Here is an 18332-nt window from a genome sequence, read left to right on the forward strand (position 1 = left end):
CATAAAGCATTCTACCATAAAGACACATGCATGCAAATGTTCATTGCAACACTGTTCACAAAGACTTGGAATCAACCTAAATGCACATCAATGACAGACTGGCTAAAGAAAATGTGGTACATATACAGCATGGGATATTATGCATCCATGAAAGAGAATGAAATCATGTCTTTCATGGGAACACGGATGGAGATGGAGGCTATCATCCTTAGCAAACTAACACAGGAACAGAAAACCAAATACTATACGTTCTCACTTAAAAATGGGAGCTAAATAATAATAACTTGTTAACACAATGAAGGAAACAGCAGACAACGGGGTCTACTTGAGTAGGGAGGGTGGCAGCGGGGAGAAGAGCAGAAAAGATAACTATAAAAGATACTAAGCTTAATTCCTGGATGATGTAATAATATGTACAACAAACCCTCATGACACATGTTTATCTTAGTAACAAAGCTTCACATGTACCCCAAACCTAAAATAAAAGTTAAAAAGTAAAATAAGCTTAAAACAAAAAGTTAGGGGACCAGGTGAAAATATGAATAACAACAACAAAATTAACATGAAATGGATCATGGACCTAATCATAAAAGTTAAGCCTATAAAACTTCTAGCACAAAACAGAAAATCTTTGTGATTTGGGAGTAAGGACAGGTTTCTTAGCACACAAAAAGCACAACCATAAAGGAAAAAAAAAAACTTATAAATTAGACATCATCAAAATTAAAAACTTCCACTCTTTAAAAGGTATCACTAAGAAAACAAACAAGCAAACTGCAGATGGGAAGATAATATACACAATACTTACAGCTCATGAAGGACTTCTATCCAGTAGAAAGGAAAACTCTTACAACTCAATAATAAGATAACTTAAATTAAAAATGGGCAAAATATTTGAACAGGTACTTTCCAAAAAAGATAGAGAAATGTCAGATAAGCCTATGAAAAGATGCTCAACATCATTAGGGAAATGCATATTAAAACCACAATGAAATACTACTACATATCCATGAAAGTGGCTAAAATTTAAAGGACTGACAACATCAACCATTGACAAGGATATGGAAAAACTGAAATTAATTTAATACATTGCTAGTAGAAATCCCATATGGTACAGATACTTTGGAAAACAGTATGGCAGTTTCCTTTAAAGTTATGTATAAACTGGTCATAAGACTTAGCAATTCCATCTCTAAGTATTTACATAGGAGAAATGAACACATATGTCCACACACAGAATTGTGATTTATATACATAGCAGCTTTATTCATAATAGATCAAAACTTGAAACAACCTAAATGTCCATCAATAAGTGAATAGTTAAACAAATTTTGGTATATCCATATACTAGAATACTATTCAGCAATAAAGACAAACTTATTACTGATATGCACAACAACATGGATGAATCTCAACATGGATGGGTTTCAAAAGCATTATGCTAGGCAAAAAAAAAAGTTAGACACAAAAAGAGTGCATATTATATGGCCTATTTATTTCAAACTCTAGAATTCTGAAGTTAAATCTAATGTATAGCCACAGAAAGCAGACAAGTAGTTGACTAGGGATGGCTGTTGGGATGGAGGGGAACCAACTGCAAAAGGGCTTTAGAGAACTTTTTGGGTGACGGACATATGCTATATCAGGATGGTAGTGGTGGTGAAGTGGGTGTTTACATTTGTCAAAATTCTCCCAACTATAACGTTAAAATACTTGCATTTTATTATTTCTAAGTTATACTCATTTACAAAAGTTAATAGAAGTGAACAGAGGATATCCTAATTCGTTTCACATTCTTCCCTTCCAGTCCAATCTAAAGTCAACAATGTGGTCTGTCACAATTCCAAGTCAGCAGACCTTTTAAATATCCTGAACAAATATTTACTTGTTGCCTTGTAATTAACACTACTCAATTTCAATAGAATTTCCATTATTTAAAAAAAAATCTAAAATTAGGAAAGAATTCCCACATTTGGTTTTTAATATATCTCATGCTTACTTTGAAATATAATCTGCACTAGTCTTTGTTAAGGTTTGAGGGAGTCATAAAATAATGTCCTTGTCCTCTCCTGACATCTGAACCACTTGAGAGACAGACAGATGGAGATTCAATATATTAAGTTTATTGTTGAAAAAGGCTAGGTTAGAGGATGTACTTTAAGTTTATGCCAACAATAGCCACCGGATATTGAACTCAGAATTAGACAGACCTGCTCACTAAGGCATGGGCAGTTCTGCACAAGCACAGATCTCCCTTTGCAGAGGCAAAGAACTTTCACTGCAAGGTTCACAAGGTGGCTGGTAAGAGACCACACCATAGGCTCTCTGCAGTTATGACAAATCCACAAAAGGGGAAAAAGAGGCTAGCATGCCCAGTTCTATATCTTAAACTGCCTCCTTTCCTGGTGAAGTGAGAGGAAGAGATTAGAGTTCCTTGGTAAATGGATAGCCTAAGAAGCACTGTGAGAGGAAGCCATCCCCAACCACCGCTACCTTCTCACCAAAGTAGTTCATGTATAATGCATATTAGGGCATGATTCATGTTACACTAGCTTTAGAGCCACACTTCTTCTTCCAAAGTAACCATATTTAATTGCAAGTAGCTAAGATAAATGACTTTAGGGATAACCTCCTTTATTTCATTACTTTTTATAATTTATATATTTCAGTATCTTATTATTGGTTTGAAAAACTTACTTCCTCAGTCCCAAAATTCTTTATCAAATACATCAGTTTAATAATAATCTCTAAGGAAGAAGAAAACACATTTAAGATATCCATTGATTTGAAGATAATTATTATGGAACTATGATTCTTATGTCAACTCAAAACTCATTTAGATATTGATATATGTATCATGAAATCATAGCTCAGAATGGCTCGTCCAGAGTCACTTTAGAAGGGCTTCTGACTCAAGGAAATTAAAAGAAATGATTGTTAATTTTCTTAGTGCTGGGAAAGGCAGTGAAACAAGCTTTTGAATCATTATGTAATTTTCAAACAACTAAAAGGGCTATACTGTTCAGTTATAATCATCAAAATTCTAGCTGAGACAGAGCTTTTAAAAAATCTTTATAGTTTTACCATGCAGCATCAATTCAAAAGATTGTCATACTGAAACCACTGCCATAAAATTTTGTATGTAGGCCCCAGCTGCAGTAGATCTGGCTCCTGTGATCTATAACTTGCACAGCTTTTCAATGTTTATGTAGTATCTGTTAATAAATTTAAGATAAATACTCTATAACCAAACAGCCTGTTTTCTAGAGAATGACATATGATTCTTGTGTTATCAGGCATGGTCTGGATGTCTAGACACTCTGACTAACGATTGTCTATGCCATACAATTCTCAAACAAGAATAATGTAAATTACAGTCAATTTAACTTGAACACTAAACAGTGTTATTTCAGAAAGTATATTAAACATCTATATCAATATCATGAACATCAATTATTTCTCTTCAGATTCATAAAGATTTGTCATTAAAATTAACAAGCTTAGTCAATGTTTGTGTATCAGTATTCACATCCTTGTATAAAATAATGGGTACATTTTTCTCTTCATGCATGGAAGAGTATGGGCTAAAATAAGCATTCTTGGGGGCCTGCAGAAATCAGCTGCCTTCCTTCTTCATAACTTGCTGTTTCTTTTTCTCCTCTATCTTATGTCTAAACTAATTTATGTCTTATATCTGGGTAAGAAAGAGACTAACTTGGCTTACCACGCCAATACAGAGGAAAAACTAGGTTCTTATAACAGGGCCTAGCGGCCACATGCATTCCATCCTGAGTCTTGCCTCTTTGGGGCTTGAGGAATAGACCCTGTCAAGAAAAATCCCACTATCTCTCCTATAATACTAGAAGCAGAGACTTCTTACTTTCAGATAAGGAAAGGAATACAAAAAAAGTTCTCCTTTTTTAAAATCAGAGGAAATTGAGGTTAAATATCTCCAAACTAATTCAAGTTTTTCATAGAAATAGCTAGCGTTTACTGAAATAGCTAGCATTTCTTCATGTGTGAGGCACCATGCAAGGTACTTTAAATATATTATGTTCATATAAGAAAGATATTAAGTAGATGAATCTAATTTTTCAAAAGCTAACAATACAAAATAATAGGAAAATCTTCAAAATGCAGAAAAAAACTATTTATTCACAAATTACACAATAAACAAACATCCATTATGCAAAACAATATACCAAATGTTGAGTACTCACTTCTCTAGATACCTATTTACGTTTTGAGAATGTTCTTTATTAAACAAAATAAAATAACATATTTTTTGGAGCACTCTGAAACTAACCTCTCTAACCAGGGCTAATTTTCTGATGATATAACTTAAGGAAAGAATATTCTTTTCAAGGCAAATGCTAATTTCTCCAACTCTGAAAAGAGATATGCATTCCAATAAAACAAAAGTTTTAAAAACCATCTTCATAAAAAATGTAGATCATTACTTACATGCTCCAACATTAGTAAGATCTTTAACATAAAGTGGGCTACTTTCATCTCTAACAAAGATAAAATTAATACACCTATAGTATCTTCCTGAGTGTCAGAAGTAACGGAACCCAACAGGTCTATATTATTGTACCACAGTATATGGTATAAAAATAATAGTTCAGATTAGCAATGACCGTATTGGTTTGTGAATGTGATTGTGGCCTTTCAATAAAATATTTTTTTAATATAGCCTTCTCAAACTCATGAGATTGTACTATAAATCACATTCCATTTTCTATGTATTTTGTGCTTAAGTTATTTATTCACTGGCACTCTAATAATAGCCCTACTTTTTTATTTTTAGAAAGATATAATTAGCTATTTAAAATTGTAATTATTTTTCATTTCACTGAGTAGTTTCAAAAAAAGTTATCTAGAAAAGTAATTCCCAGTCATCAAATTGAAAGATACAAGCAAGAAGTAAGTTGTTTCCAGGGTTTTTAAAGCTTTGTAAAATAAAAAAGAGAAAGTATTGGTTTTGACTAGGATAATATAGCAGTACAATTGTCATTAACCTATCTGTAAAAGCCATTCATTTAAAAATGCATATTTTTAAAATGACTCATTTGTGGTAAGGAATACTTACTGTAACAATTAAAAAATAAAACCATCATTCTCATATTTATCAATACTTCACACTTTTACCAAATACTGAAGGAAACAACTATCATTGTTATAACTTCAAAGTCAAAACAGAAACACAAATCAGAATTAAAAGAAACTTCAGAAAATGTTCAGAATGTACACATTTGCGTGCATTTTCAGCCAAACTTTCAAAGATTCCACATATGACCAAATGACAACTTTGAATCAAAATGAATGTCAAAAATATTCAAGCTTTCTGACAGACTTACTCTAATGAAGCAAGAAAAAGACAGCAAATAGTAAGAGCAGTATATTTCTCAGAGGGAGGGAAATCACATACTTCCTTTATCATACAACAAAAGTTGAAACAGCATTTCAGTAACATTGATCAAGTTATTCACTATTCAAGAATACATTTTTCAAGTTTTGTCTTTAAAATGTATTCATTTACATATTCAGATTAAACTAAGTTTATTAATCAAAAACCATTTTACTCAGAATTTTAACCTTGAGAAATATAAATCATAGCTTATTAAAGCATATTCCAAACACTATACAATAATCCTGCCATTTTAGTTTTTATATGCCTCATCTGAAAAACGTTATTTTACAACCAGGAGTTCTCCTATCTATCTCCAGAGTAAATGTCTCTATGTCAAAACTTCAAGAGGCAATCAAAGATTCAAATAATCCTATGCATACTGCTTCATCGGGCTTTGATAAAAACAGAGCCATCTGGTGGTGTAGCACCATCCTCCTTTTCAGTTACAGTCTCTACAGCCCCAGAAGCGGACACAATAACCATTGTTTTATTTGCTGAAACTGTCTTCTCTTTCTCAGCAATAGCCGCACAAACAGCAACAATCTCATCACTTTCAAAGTCATAGTCTGGAATTGACTTTGGTGAAAAGTGTGTTACTTCAGCTGGTGCTTCACTTTTTTTAATCCTCTGTGCTACCTTCTGCTGCTCCTGGAGCGTTCTTGCCCAAGAGAGGTCTTCTTTCCATATCTCAGGGTTCATTGGATAGATGTGAAGGGCTACTTGAAAACTTCGAATTGCCTAGAAAATAAGGTCAGAGTTTTTTTTGTTTTTAAAAATTAGTATGTTTAATATAATCCTGTGTGTTTGTGTACGTATATACTGTACCCATACACATCCTAATGCATTATTTTAATATACTAGAACACAAAAGATGGAAGCTACCGTGTTGCCCTAAGCACTGGGAAAAAAAAATTATAGAAGACTGAAAGAAAGTGACTGACAATATGCTTATGGAATAAAAGCCATTAAAATGGGAGTACTCATAATAGGGCTAAAGATAAAGCAAATACATTGTCAGCTTCTGTAGACCAGTAAGTACGTACATTTGGGGATTTCCCGAGCTAAGCCACAATCACAAAGGTACCGGGAGTGGATATCTTTGAAGTTAACAGTTTAGATCCTAACAATGCTAACATTTATTGAGTGTTTACTACATTCTAGGCACTAAAGATTTACATGTATTGGGCCAGGCACGGTGGCTCACACCTGCAATCCCAGCATTTTGGGAGGCCAAGGTGGGCGGATCACCTGAGGGCAGGAGTTCAAGACCAGCCTGGTTAAGACGGTGAAACCCCGTCTCTACTATAAATACAAAAATTAGTCAGGCCTAATGGTGGGTGCCTGTAATCCCAGCTACTCAGGAGGCTGAGGCAGGAGAATTGCTTGAACCCAGGAGGTGGAGGTTGCAGTGAGTTGAGATCACGCCACTGCACTCCAGCCTGGGCAAAAAGAGCAAAACTCCATCTCAAAAACAAACAAAAAGAAGATTTACATGTATTAACTCATCTAGCCTCACAATAATCATACAAAGTAGGTATGGTTATTGTTTTCAGTACTATTTTAGAGAAGCACAAAAAGAGTAGTAACCAAAAGTATCAGCTAGGAATTGGCAGAGCTGGGATGCAAATTCAGGCAATCTGGCTTCAGAGTCCATTCTCTTATTCATTATATTATACTGCTTAGTCACAAGAACTCCACTACAGTGTGGATAAAGGTCAACCTCAGTACTACCGACATATTTGGCTGAATAAGTCTTTATTTTGGAAGGGCTGTCCTCTATAATGTAGAATATTCAGCAACATCCCTGACCTACACTCACTAAATCCAACACAGTTTCCTTTCCTAGTTGTGATAAACAAAAATGTCTCTAGACATGGCAAATGTTCCCTGGGGACAAAACTGCCCTCCAGGTGAGAACCATTGGTCTAAATCTATTATATGTTGTTTTCTCTGAGTATAGTCTCTGGATAGAAGATTCTCATGCAAACAGCTGTTTTAAGATTGCACGTAATCGACCAGGCACGGTGGCTCATGCCTGTAATCCCAGCACTCTGGGAGACAGAGGCAGGCGGATCACCTGAGGTCAGAAGTTCAAGACCAGCCTGGCCATGGTGAAACCCCATCTCTACTAAAAATACAAAAAAATTAGCCGGGCGTGGTGGTGCAGGCCTGTAATCCCAGCTACTCAGGAGTCTGAGGCAGGAGAATTGCTCGAACCCAGGAGGCGGAGGTTGCAGTGAGCAGAGATCACGCCATTATGCTCCAGCCTGAGCAACAAGAGCAAAACTCCGTCTCAAAAAAAAAAAAAACACACAAACAAACAAAAAAAAACTTGCACGTAATCTACAGATATACAATCTAATCAGCCCTTTAGAGAAGTCATAAAGACGACAGACACATGATGGCTCATGTCTGTAAATCTAACTCTTTGGGAGGCTGAGGCAAATGCATCAATCACTTGACACCAAGAGTTCAATGACAAAACCCGGTCTCTACTAAAGATTCAAAAAAATTAGCTGGGCATGGTGGTGGTGCCTGTAATCCCAGCTACTCAGGAGGCTGAGGCAGGAAAATTGCTTGAACTCCAGAGGCAGAGGTTACAGTGAGCCAAGATCGTGCCACTCACTCCAGCCTGGGTGACACAGCAAGACTCTGTCTCAAAAAAAAAAAAAAAAACATAGAGATAGGTATATATAGCAGTATTCGGCTGGGCATAGTGGCTCATGCCTGTAATCCCAGCACTTTAGGAGGCCGAGGTGGGCAGATCACGAGGTCAGGAGTTCAAGACCAGCCTGGCCAAAATGGTGAAACCTCATCTCTACTAAAAACACAAAAATTAGCTGGGCGTGGTGGTGGGCACCTGTAATACCAGCTACTCGGAGGGCTGAGGCAGGAGAATAGCCTGAACCAGGAGGCAGAGGTTGCAGTGAGCTGAGGTTGTACCACTGCACTTCAGCCTGGGTGACAGAGCAAGACTCGGTCTCAAAAAAAAAGAAAAAAATTAGCTGGGTATGGTGGTGTAGGCCTGTAATCCCAGCTAATCTGCAGGCTGAGGCAGGAGAATCACTTGAACCCAGGAAGCACAGGTTGCAGTGAGCCGAGATGGTACCACTGCACTCCAGCCTGAGCAACAAAGCGAGACTGTCTCAAAAACAAATAATAAATAAAAATAAAAAATTAAGGAACCATGGGAACTGTGCTTTATATGTTCTTAATATTCTAATAAAAATCCTCCTATACAGAAGTGTTAAAAAAATAAATACCTCTTCATGGCATAAAGCTAATGCCTTAGGAAACATTAAAAGGTATTTTATTCATATTTACTAAAATTTTAAAACAGCAATAAAGCTCACCCATTTAAAACATACAATTCAATATTCCGTTACAAAGCCATTACCCATAATCAATTCTAGAACATTTTTATCACCCCCAAAGAAAATTCCATACCTACTGGCATTACTCCTCATTTCTCCCCAAAACCCCAGCTCTAGGCAAGCATTAATTTACTTGCTATCTCTATGTATCTGTGTATTCTGCATATTTCATATAAATGAAATCATACAGCCTTTTATGTTTGGTTTCTTTCACTTAGCATATTGTTTTTAAAGTTCATCCATCTTGTAACAGGCATTATTTCTTTTTAATGCTGAATAATATTTCATTGTATGGATATACCACATTTTGCTTATCTATTCGTCAGTTGATGGCATTTGAGTTGTTTCCACTTCTTGGCCATTTTAAATGCTGCTGCTATGAACGTTTGTGTAAATGTTTTTGTGTGGACATGCGTCTTCATTTCTCTTCGGTATAAAGAGTGGAACTGTTTTGTCATATGGTAACTACATGTTTCGTTTTTTTCAGGAACTGCCAGACTGTTTTCCAAAATGGCTATAACATTTACATTCCCATCAGTAATGTACGAGGGCTCCAATTTCTCCACACCCTCAGCAATACTTCATATTGTCCATCTTTTTTATGATAGTGAATGTGAAGCAGTATCTCACTGTGGTTTTGATTTTTATTTCCTTGACAAGTAACAATGTTGAGCATCTTTCATGTGCTCAATAGCTGTGTGTGTATCTTCTTTGGAAAAATATCTTTTCAAATCCTTTGCCTATTTTTAAATTACATTATTTTTCTTTTCGTTATTGAGTTGTAAGAGTTTTTTATATAGTCTACATACTAGACCTTTATCAGATATATGATATTTTCTTCCATTCTGTGAATTGCCTTTTCACTTTCTTAACAGTAACTTTTGAAGCACGAAAGTGTTTAATTTGAAGTCCAATTTTTATCTACTTTTTTCTTTTGTTACTTGTGCTTCCAATGTCATATCTAAAAAATATTAATATATTGCTGAGTCCAAGGTTACAAAGATTTACACCTATGTTTTCTCCTAAGAGTTTTATAATACTTTTAGTTCTTATCTTTAGGTCTTTCTTTGGTTTTGAGTTAATTTTTATAGCCAATGTGAAGTAAGAGTCCAGTGTCAATCATTTGCATATGGATATCCAACTGTCTCAGCACCATTTGTTGAAGACTATTCCTTCCCACATTAAATTGTCTTGACACCCTTGTCCAATTAACTGTAAAAATGTAGGTTTATTTCTATACTTTCAGTTCTATCCCACTGATCTATATATCTACATTATGCCTATCTAAGTACTATACTGTCTTGATTACTAACGTTTTCATATTTACTAAATTGAAATATACATATATATTTAAAGTAAATCCAAAGAGCTGCAATTACATTTTTAAATTTAAGATAGTTTAAAATCTCCCACAAAACAAAATGGCAGAGCAGTAACATCAGCAAGATGGCAGAGTGGGAAGCCCTGGACCCTCCTTCATTCAACAAATACACCAATTCAGCAACAATTCACAAACAAAATTCCTTTGTGAGAAATCCAGAAACTAACTGAAAGGCTCCTGAACCCTGGATGAATAAGAATCCAGACTCATCAAAGCCAGAAGGGAGATTCAGGACACCCTCTCGCCAGAATCCTACTCCCAGCAGAGCCCCATAGGATTGGGAAGAACCCTGCAGCTCCCAGCTACCCTCAAGGGAAAGAATGAGTTGGTGTAAGTGTTCAATGCCCCAACTTCTACAGTGGCTACCAAAAGGACTGGTTTCTGTCTTGCCTGTTTTTTGGACCACTGGTAAAACAAGTCCTACATAATCTAAACACCTACAGGAGACCAGAGATAATGGAGGCTTGGGAAGAGTAGTTGCCCTATCTGTTCCCCCAGCTCAGCATAGAGTGAAGAAAATTCCCAGCCCCCAGATTTTGCCTACGGAGGAAAAGAACTGGTCCACACTGTGTCCAATGCCCCAATTTTTATGGGGACTACCAAAAGGACTGGCTTCTGTCTTACCTGTAGTGGAGTACTGATAGGATTTGGCAAAATCCAGCTGCCTGGGGGCTAACAAGAACAGAGAAGGATATTTGGGCTAGAAGTTGCTATTACCCCTTCCCTGAGCTGGGCACAAAGTTTAAGTGGACAAAATCAATTTTAGAAGTAAGAACAAAACTAGGGGCATCACACTTACGAATTTCAAAATATATTACAAAGTGACAGCAAACAAAACAATATGATTCTGGCATAAAGTCAGATACATAGACCAATGGAACAGAATAGACAGTCTACAAATAAATTCACACATAACATGGTCAGCTGATCTTCAACAAGGGTACCAAGTATACATAATGAGGAAAGTCTAGTTTCTTCAACAAATGATGCTGGAAAAATTGGATATCCACGTGCAAAAGAATGAAAATGGATCCTCATCTTACACCATAAACAAAAGTCAACTCCAAGTGCATTAAAGACTTAAATGTAAGCCCTGAAGCTACAGGCTCCTACAGAAAAAACAAAACAAACAAAAAACATTGGTCTTAAAAATTATTTCATGAATAAAACACCAAAAACATAGGTAACAAAATCAAAAATAGGCAACTGAGATTACATCAAACTAAAATGCTTCTGCATAGCAAAGGAAACAACCACCAGAGTGAAAGGAAACCTATGTAATGGGAGAAAATATTTGCAAATCATATCTAAGGGTTTAACTTTCAAATATATAAGAAATAACTCAATAGCCAAAAAACCTAGTAACCTGATCTTAAAATGGGCTAAACACTTGAATATACTTGAACAGACATTTCTGTAAATGGCTAACAGGTGTATGAAAAGATGCTCAATATCACTAATCAGGGAAATGCAAATCAAAATCACCATGAAATATAACCTCACGTCTGTTAAAATGGGTATTATCACCAAAAAAAAAAAAAAAAAATAGGTGGCCAGGTGCGGTGGCTCACACCTGTAATCCCAGCACTGTGGGAGGCCACGGCAGGCAGATCACCTGAGGTCAGGAGTCCAAGACCAGCCTGGTCAACATGGCGAAATGCTCTCTCTACTAAAAATACAAAAATTAGCCAGGCGTGGTGGTGGGCGCCTGTTATCCCAGCTACTGGGGAGGCTGAGGCAGGAGAATAACTTGAACCAGGAGGCAGAGGTTACAGTGAGCTGAGATCACCCCACTGCACTCCAGCCTGGGCAAGAGAGCAAGATTCCATCTCAAAAAAAACAAACAAAGGCAAGATGTGTCAGTGAGGTTAGGGAGAAACTGGAACCCTTTTGTACATTGTTGTTAAAAACGCAAAATGGTGTAGCCATTATGGAGTTTCTTCAAACACTTAAAATTAGAACTACCATGCAATCAAGCTATCTCATTTCTGGATATTTATTCAAAAGAATCAAGATCTCAAAGAGATATTAGCACTCCCATGCTCATTGCAGCAGTATTCACAGTAGCCAATATGTAGAAACAACCTAAATGTCCATCAAAGGAAGAATGGATAAAGCAAATGGTATACACATAAAATGAAATATTATTCAGCTTCAAAAAAGAAGCAGGCCGGGCACAGTGGCTCACCCCTGTAATCCCAGCACTTTGGGAGGCCGATGTAGGCAGATCACAAGGTCAGGAGATCGAGACCATCCTGGCTAACACGGTGAAACCCCGTCTCTACTAAAAATACAAAAAACTAGCCAGGCTAGGTGGCGGGCGCCTGTAGTCCCAGCTACTCGGGAGGCTGAGGCAGGAGAATGGCGTGAACCTGGGAGGCGGAGCTTGCAGTGAGCCGACATCACGCCACCGCACTCTAGCCTAGGCGACAGAGCTACACTCATTCCCAAAATAAAAAGAAGCAAATTCCACAATATCTAACATGAATAGGACCTTGAGGACATTATGCTAAGTGAAAGAAGTCAGTCACAGAAGGCAAATTCTGCATAATTCCACTTATATCTCTAAAATAGGCAAATTCATTGACTCAAAAAGTGAAATTGTGAGGCAAGGCACAGTGTACTCACGTCTGTAATCCCGGAACTTTGGGAGGCTGAGGCAGGTGGGTCATGAGGCCAGGAGTTCGAGACCAGCCTGGCCAACATGGTGGAGCTGCCTCTACTAAAAATACAAAAATTAGCCAGATGCAGTGGCACATGCCTATAGTCCCAGCTACTTGGGAGGCTGAGGCAAAAGAATTGCTTGAACCCAGGAGGTGGAGGCTGGAGTAAGCCGAGATCACATCACTGCACTCCAGCATGGGGAACAGAGCGAGACTCAAAGTCTCAAAATAAAAACGAGAACAATAATAAAGCTCATAATCAAACTTTATTTTTCAAGGAAAAAACTCCTCAATTCTTAAGTGTCAACATACAACATTTATAAAGGCTATAATTCAAGAATTTGTACTAATTATAGAAAAGATAATGCAGCTTGACTCAAACAATATCTACAGTAATTAACTAAACTAAAAATTTACAAGTGAATTTTTTTTTTTTTTTTTTTTGAGATGGAGTCTCATTCTGTCACCCAGGCTGGAGTGAAGTGATGCGATCTCAGCTCACTGCAACCTCCACCTCCCAGGTTCAAGATATTCTCCTGCCTCCTGAGTAGCTGGAACTACAGGTGCATGCCACCACGCCTGGCTAATTTTTGTATTTTTAGTAGAGATGAGGTTTCCCCATGTTGGCCAGGCTGGTCTCAAACTCCAGACCTCAGGTGATCAACCCACCTCAGCCTCCCAGCTGGGATTACAGGCATGAGCCACCACGTCCAGCCAAATTTTTTTTTTTTTAATATGGGGTCTCCTTATGTTACCCAGGTTGGGCCAAACTCCTGGCTTCAACCAATCCTTCTGCCTCAGCCTCCCAAAGTGCTGAGATTATACACATGAGCCAGGATGTCAGCCCCTCAAGTGAAATTTTAAAAACTCTCAATCATCTTCCTTTTGTCTAGAAATTATCACTTGTCCATCCCATTACTACCATTACCAAAGCGAAATAATAAAAAGAATCAAATGATGCAACTGAAATTTCTAATTAAAGATTTGCTCATGCAAAATATTAAAACCAATGGCTAAAATGAGAGTTGGAAAACAGAGAAAACATCAGTAAACAAAATTAATTTATTACATATTGGCATGAAGAAAAGCAAAAGCTGGCAATGAATTACACAGAGTCTGAATGAGGGAAGCCACAAAGCTAGTTCTAGCACTGAAGGCTAAGAACCCTGGAAAGCCAACAGAAGAATCCTTCCTGATACTGTTACCTCCTGGTATTCATTACCTTTCCCAATCTCCTTTCCTTTCTACCTTCTTCTTCAGGATAAATCCCTTATATATTCCTTTCTCAACATCCCTATTCCCTCATACAGAATTTTTAACTCCCAGAACCATTCTCTTCAGCTTTCTTATTCTCTCATCCTTCCACTTCTTAAAATCTCATTCTCATAAGGTCACATATATATATACACACACATACACACACGCACACACATATATATATAATGTATACCATATCCATATATATAATGTATACCATATACATATATATATCTCTCCTATAAACATTTTCCAACGTTCACATCCAACTCTTATAAAGTTTAAATAATTATTCATGGAGATATGCCCAACTACTGACTTTTAATTTACTGCCTGTGCTATTTACATATGCAATTTCCTATGGTTTTAGTCCATATGTGTATATATAGTAAGAATTGTTAGATGTTAGAGATTCTAGCTTGCTTTCAATAGATTTTTACATAGCGTCCCTTCATTATGACATTTTGAGTCGTCTTTTTACCATTCTAGTCTTTTAAGAGAACAGCTTAAATCTACATAAAAACAGAGAAGATTCCTAAAAATTACATTTAAATGGCAAAAAAAAAAAATACATTAAATTCTACTAAGAATTTCACAGTATTAATGGATAGAGCCATATCAACAGGAAAAAAAAAATTGAACTGGTACTGTTATTCAAAAAAATTTCAAGATTAAATTATTTTTATTGGATGATACAAAGTGTCTCTGTCTCACCTGCAGTGTATTTTCCTTCTTTATAAAGGAAAATCTTTACTAAATATTATATCCTAGAGATTTGTTCCATTACCATAGACTCTATAAGCAAAAGAGATAATGATTTATATATTTTTAATGGAGGCAAGGAAAAAGTATTATATGATAGGGTTTTCTTCCCCTGTTAATCTGTTAGAAAACTAAATTCTTTGAAGTCTTTTTTCCAACTCTGGTATGATTTAAGTCTTCATGTAAAAAGAGAGAAGCTGACAACACTAAAGGGCAAGAAAAAAACAGTACTTGGTTAAAATGGTTTCTATCACTGTGAATCTCATTTAGCTTATCATTAACTTACTTTAGTCAAATCAATTATTTTCTCACAGAAATTCCTTACTATATCTGAGAATTTGACAAACACCTTTTTTGGGAAGTAGAAATAATGATACATTTATAAGAATGCCAGAAAAAAATCTAAGTCATCCACAACTTACTGAAACCATTGTTAGTAAATTTAAATTTTGAATTTATCAGTAATTTTAGTCTTGCAAGAAACTTTTAAATTTGTTTTATTTTGAACTGTTAAAAACTAATAAAACCATTTTTAAAATCTTAATTTACTTAATAACAAGGAAGAAATTTGGCACTGTATATTAGATTTGCAAACACTTGTTAGGAAGTTAAATTTCGTTAGCTATCAGGTGTATACAGCCCTGCCAAAAGAAAATCAACAGGAAAGCTGTCACAGCTAATTCTTACCTGGATAGCCTCTGCCACTAACAAGGTATAGTCCAGACAAGTTGAGAGATGCATTAGGTACCAGCTTATGGTAAACATTACACAATGAGTATTTCATTTGCACACATTTCTACTCTTCCTCTTTATCCCCTTAGTAAGCCTAGCAACTTTTCAGTCTAAATGTTCATGACCATTACTCTCCCATATTCTACTGTCTTCCTTCCCCTATATAATCTTATTATTATTATTATTTTTTTTTTTGAGACAGAATCTCACTCTGTTGCCCAGGCTGGAGTGCAGTGGCTGGATCTCAGCTCACTGCAAGCTCCACCTCCCGGGTTCACGCCACTCTCCTGCCTCAGCCTCCCGAGTAGCTGGGACTACAGGCGCCCGCCACCTCGCCCGGCTAGTTTTTTGTATTTTTTAGTAGAGACGGGGTTTCACCGGGTTAGCCAGGATGGTCTCGATCTCCTGACCTTGTGATCCGCCCGTCTCGGCCTCCCAAAGTGCTGGGATTACAGACTTGAGCCACCGCGCCTGGCCGCTTCCGCTATATAATCTGTTAGCAGTTTTGTCTCCACAGTGATACTAATACCACTTTACAATGTGGTAAATTTAATGATCCAAAGAACTAAGCCAAAAAGTTGCCCATTGTCTATTTAAATAAGGTTTACCAAATGCCAATGTTTTATGTTAAATGTTTTTTAATTTCCATGATGTCACGTAACTGAAAAAATTCTGATCATAATATAATTAGTGTCTATAATAAAAAAGATATTCAGTAATACCTCTGAATTGCGTTCATGGATTAATATCTTTAAGAAGTAATTTGCTAATTATTTTTTGTATAGATTTGATAAATGGCTATTCACTTTTGGGTTCAGTTAATCAAAAATATGTCAAAATAGGCTGGGCACGTTGGCTCACGCCTGTAATCCCAGCACTTTGGGAGGCCGAGACTGGAAGATCATTTGAGGTCAGGAGTTCAAGACCAGTCTGACCAACATGGTGACACCTGTCCCTACAAAAAATACAAAAACATTAGCCAGGCATGGTGGTGCATGCCTATAGTACCAGTTACTCGGGAAGCTGAGGCAGGAGAATAGCTTGAACCCAGGAGGTAGAGGTTGCCATGAGATGAGACTGTACCACTGCACTCTACCCTGGGTGACATCAAGACTCCATCTCAAAAAAAAAAAAAAAGTCAAAATATACTTAAAATTGCTGCATTATAATAATCTGACTTCCTCACCAGGATTATCTCTCCTAAACCAAGTTGAGCACGTCCCAAAGTTTGCCAAGACTCCCATGAATGTGGATTTCGCTGGACAGCCATTTCTGCTGCATGTACTGCTGGGAACATTTCATGAAGAGACATTAGCACCTATAGGCAAAAAAAGACCAAAAAATCTGTCAGTAATATTCATAAACTAGCAACTACATTAAAAACCCTTTTCATTTTTTAGGATACATTTTTAGTCCAGTAAAAATAGCATTTTGGTGATTCTTACCCCTTACTCTGCCATTCAGGGTAAGAAATTATAGTTTTCTTTTCACCCCTGATATAACTAGGAAAATATAAACCATTCTCTTTCCAGTTATTGAATCTTATGTCCATCTGGTCAAAACCAAGTGTTCATATCCTAACCATGGTGGCTCAGAGGTATTTTGAACTTCCAGTTCCACTTCTATTTATTCTATTTACAATGTGGTTTTCAGGCAAACACAGGTACTGCCATTAAACTAGGGGAATAAATTTGTTCAACCAGCCATCCTATCCCTAATGAACATCTTTCTGTTACAAAAATTATTTTAAACATTGCCTAGGCCTTCTCACTACTGGGCTTTTCAAATCATATATACCAGAAAGTTAGGGTTAGGGTTAGGGAGAGTTAGGGTGACCAGAGAGTTCTAGCTCCACTGTGGTCTGTGGGAAAGGGCTGGATTTTATCTATAATCTTTAGGACCATTAACACTTTAAAAGATTTGTGACAGGAACATTATTATCAGATTCCAAATTAAACAAGTCTTCATAAAGTTTGCCACAAACCTGTCATTCATATATACATATTTAAGATTGAAAATTAAAGGCATCCAAATGAAGGTCCTCATATCACTTGATTCAGATGACATAATTTATTTGAGTTTTTCCTGGATAAACTAAAGTCAAAGGTGACAAATGGTGTGTCCTATATTTGAGATCATCATTTGAAAAATATTTGTTAGGTGTGCAGATTAAGGCTGAATTGCAACAATTCCCTGCCAAAAATATGTTTAATGCTCTGTGTGAGACTTTTAAAATCACTTGGATAACCTATTCAAGTGCTCAGAGGTTTTCTTTACAGACTTTCCTACAAAATATTAGAAACATATTTTTAAAGTAAAATGTTATTTTTAAACTATTAATAAAATTGCATCTATACTGACCTTTTGCTAAGAACTAAGCCATTTTTAGAAATATCTCATCTAGAACCCAATCCATCTTCATTTTTAAGAAAACTGAACTATTTTGCTAAGTCTACTACATTTAATTCACAAGGAAAGCATATGTTTTTCATCTAAGAGATCGCCAGTTACTTTTTGTTTTTTATTTATTTATCTTTTTTTGAGATGGAGTCTCACTGTGTCACCCAAGATGGAGTGCAGTGGCACCATCTCAGCTCACTGCAACCTCCGCCTCCCACATTCAAGTGATCCTCCTGCCTCAGCCTCTGAAGTAGCTGGGACTACAGGCATGTGTCACCACTCCCAGCTAATATTTGTATTTTTAGTAGAGGCAAGGTTTCACCATGTTGGCTAGGGTGGTCTCGAACTTG

At 36.5% G+C, this 18332-nt stretch overlaps 1 protein-coding gene across 1 annotated transcript in view; it reads right to left on the reverse strand.

Moving 5' to 3' along the window:
* Positions 1 to 1239: 1239 nt before the first annotated feature.
* TTC33 (tetratricopeptide repeat domain 33) overlaps positions 1240 to 18332 on the reverse strand; it is a 43635-nt gene continuing 26542 nt past the window's right edge. Inside the window, exons 4-5 of the mRNA XM_050793430.1 lie at positions 16769 to 16900; positions 1240 to 6151 (exon numbers count right to left, since the gene is read on the reverse strand). Of these exons, the coding sequence (XP_050649387.1) occupies positions 5798 to 6151; positions 16769 to 16900 (486 nt within the window). The 3' untranslated portion in view covers positions 1240 to 5797. The remainder of the gene's footprint in view (positions 6152 to 16768; positions 16901 to 18332) is intronic.

Source organism: Macaca thibetana, chromosome 6 (assembly GCF_024542745.1).
Source record: "Macaca thibetana thibetana isolate TM-01 chromosome 6, ASM2454274v1, whole genome shotgun sequence".
NCBI lineage: Eukaryota > Metazoa > Chordata > Mammalia > Primates > Cercopithecidae > Macaca > Macaca thibetana.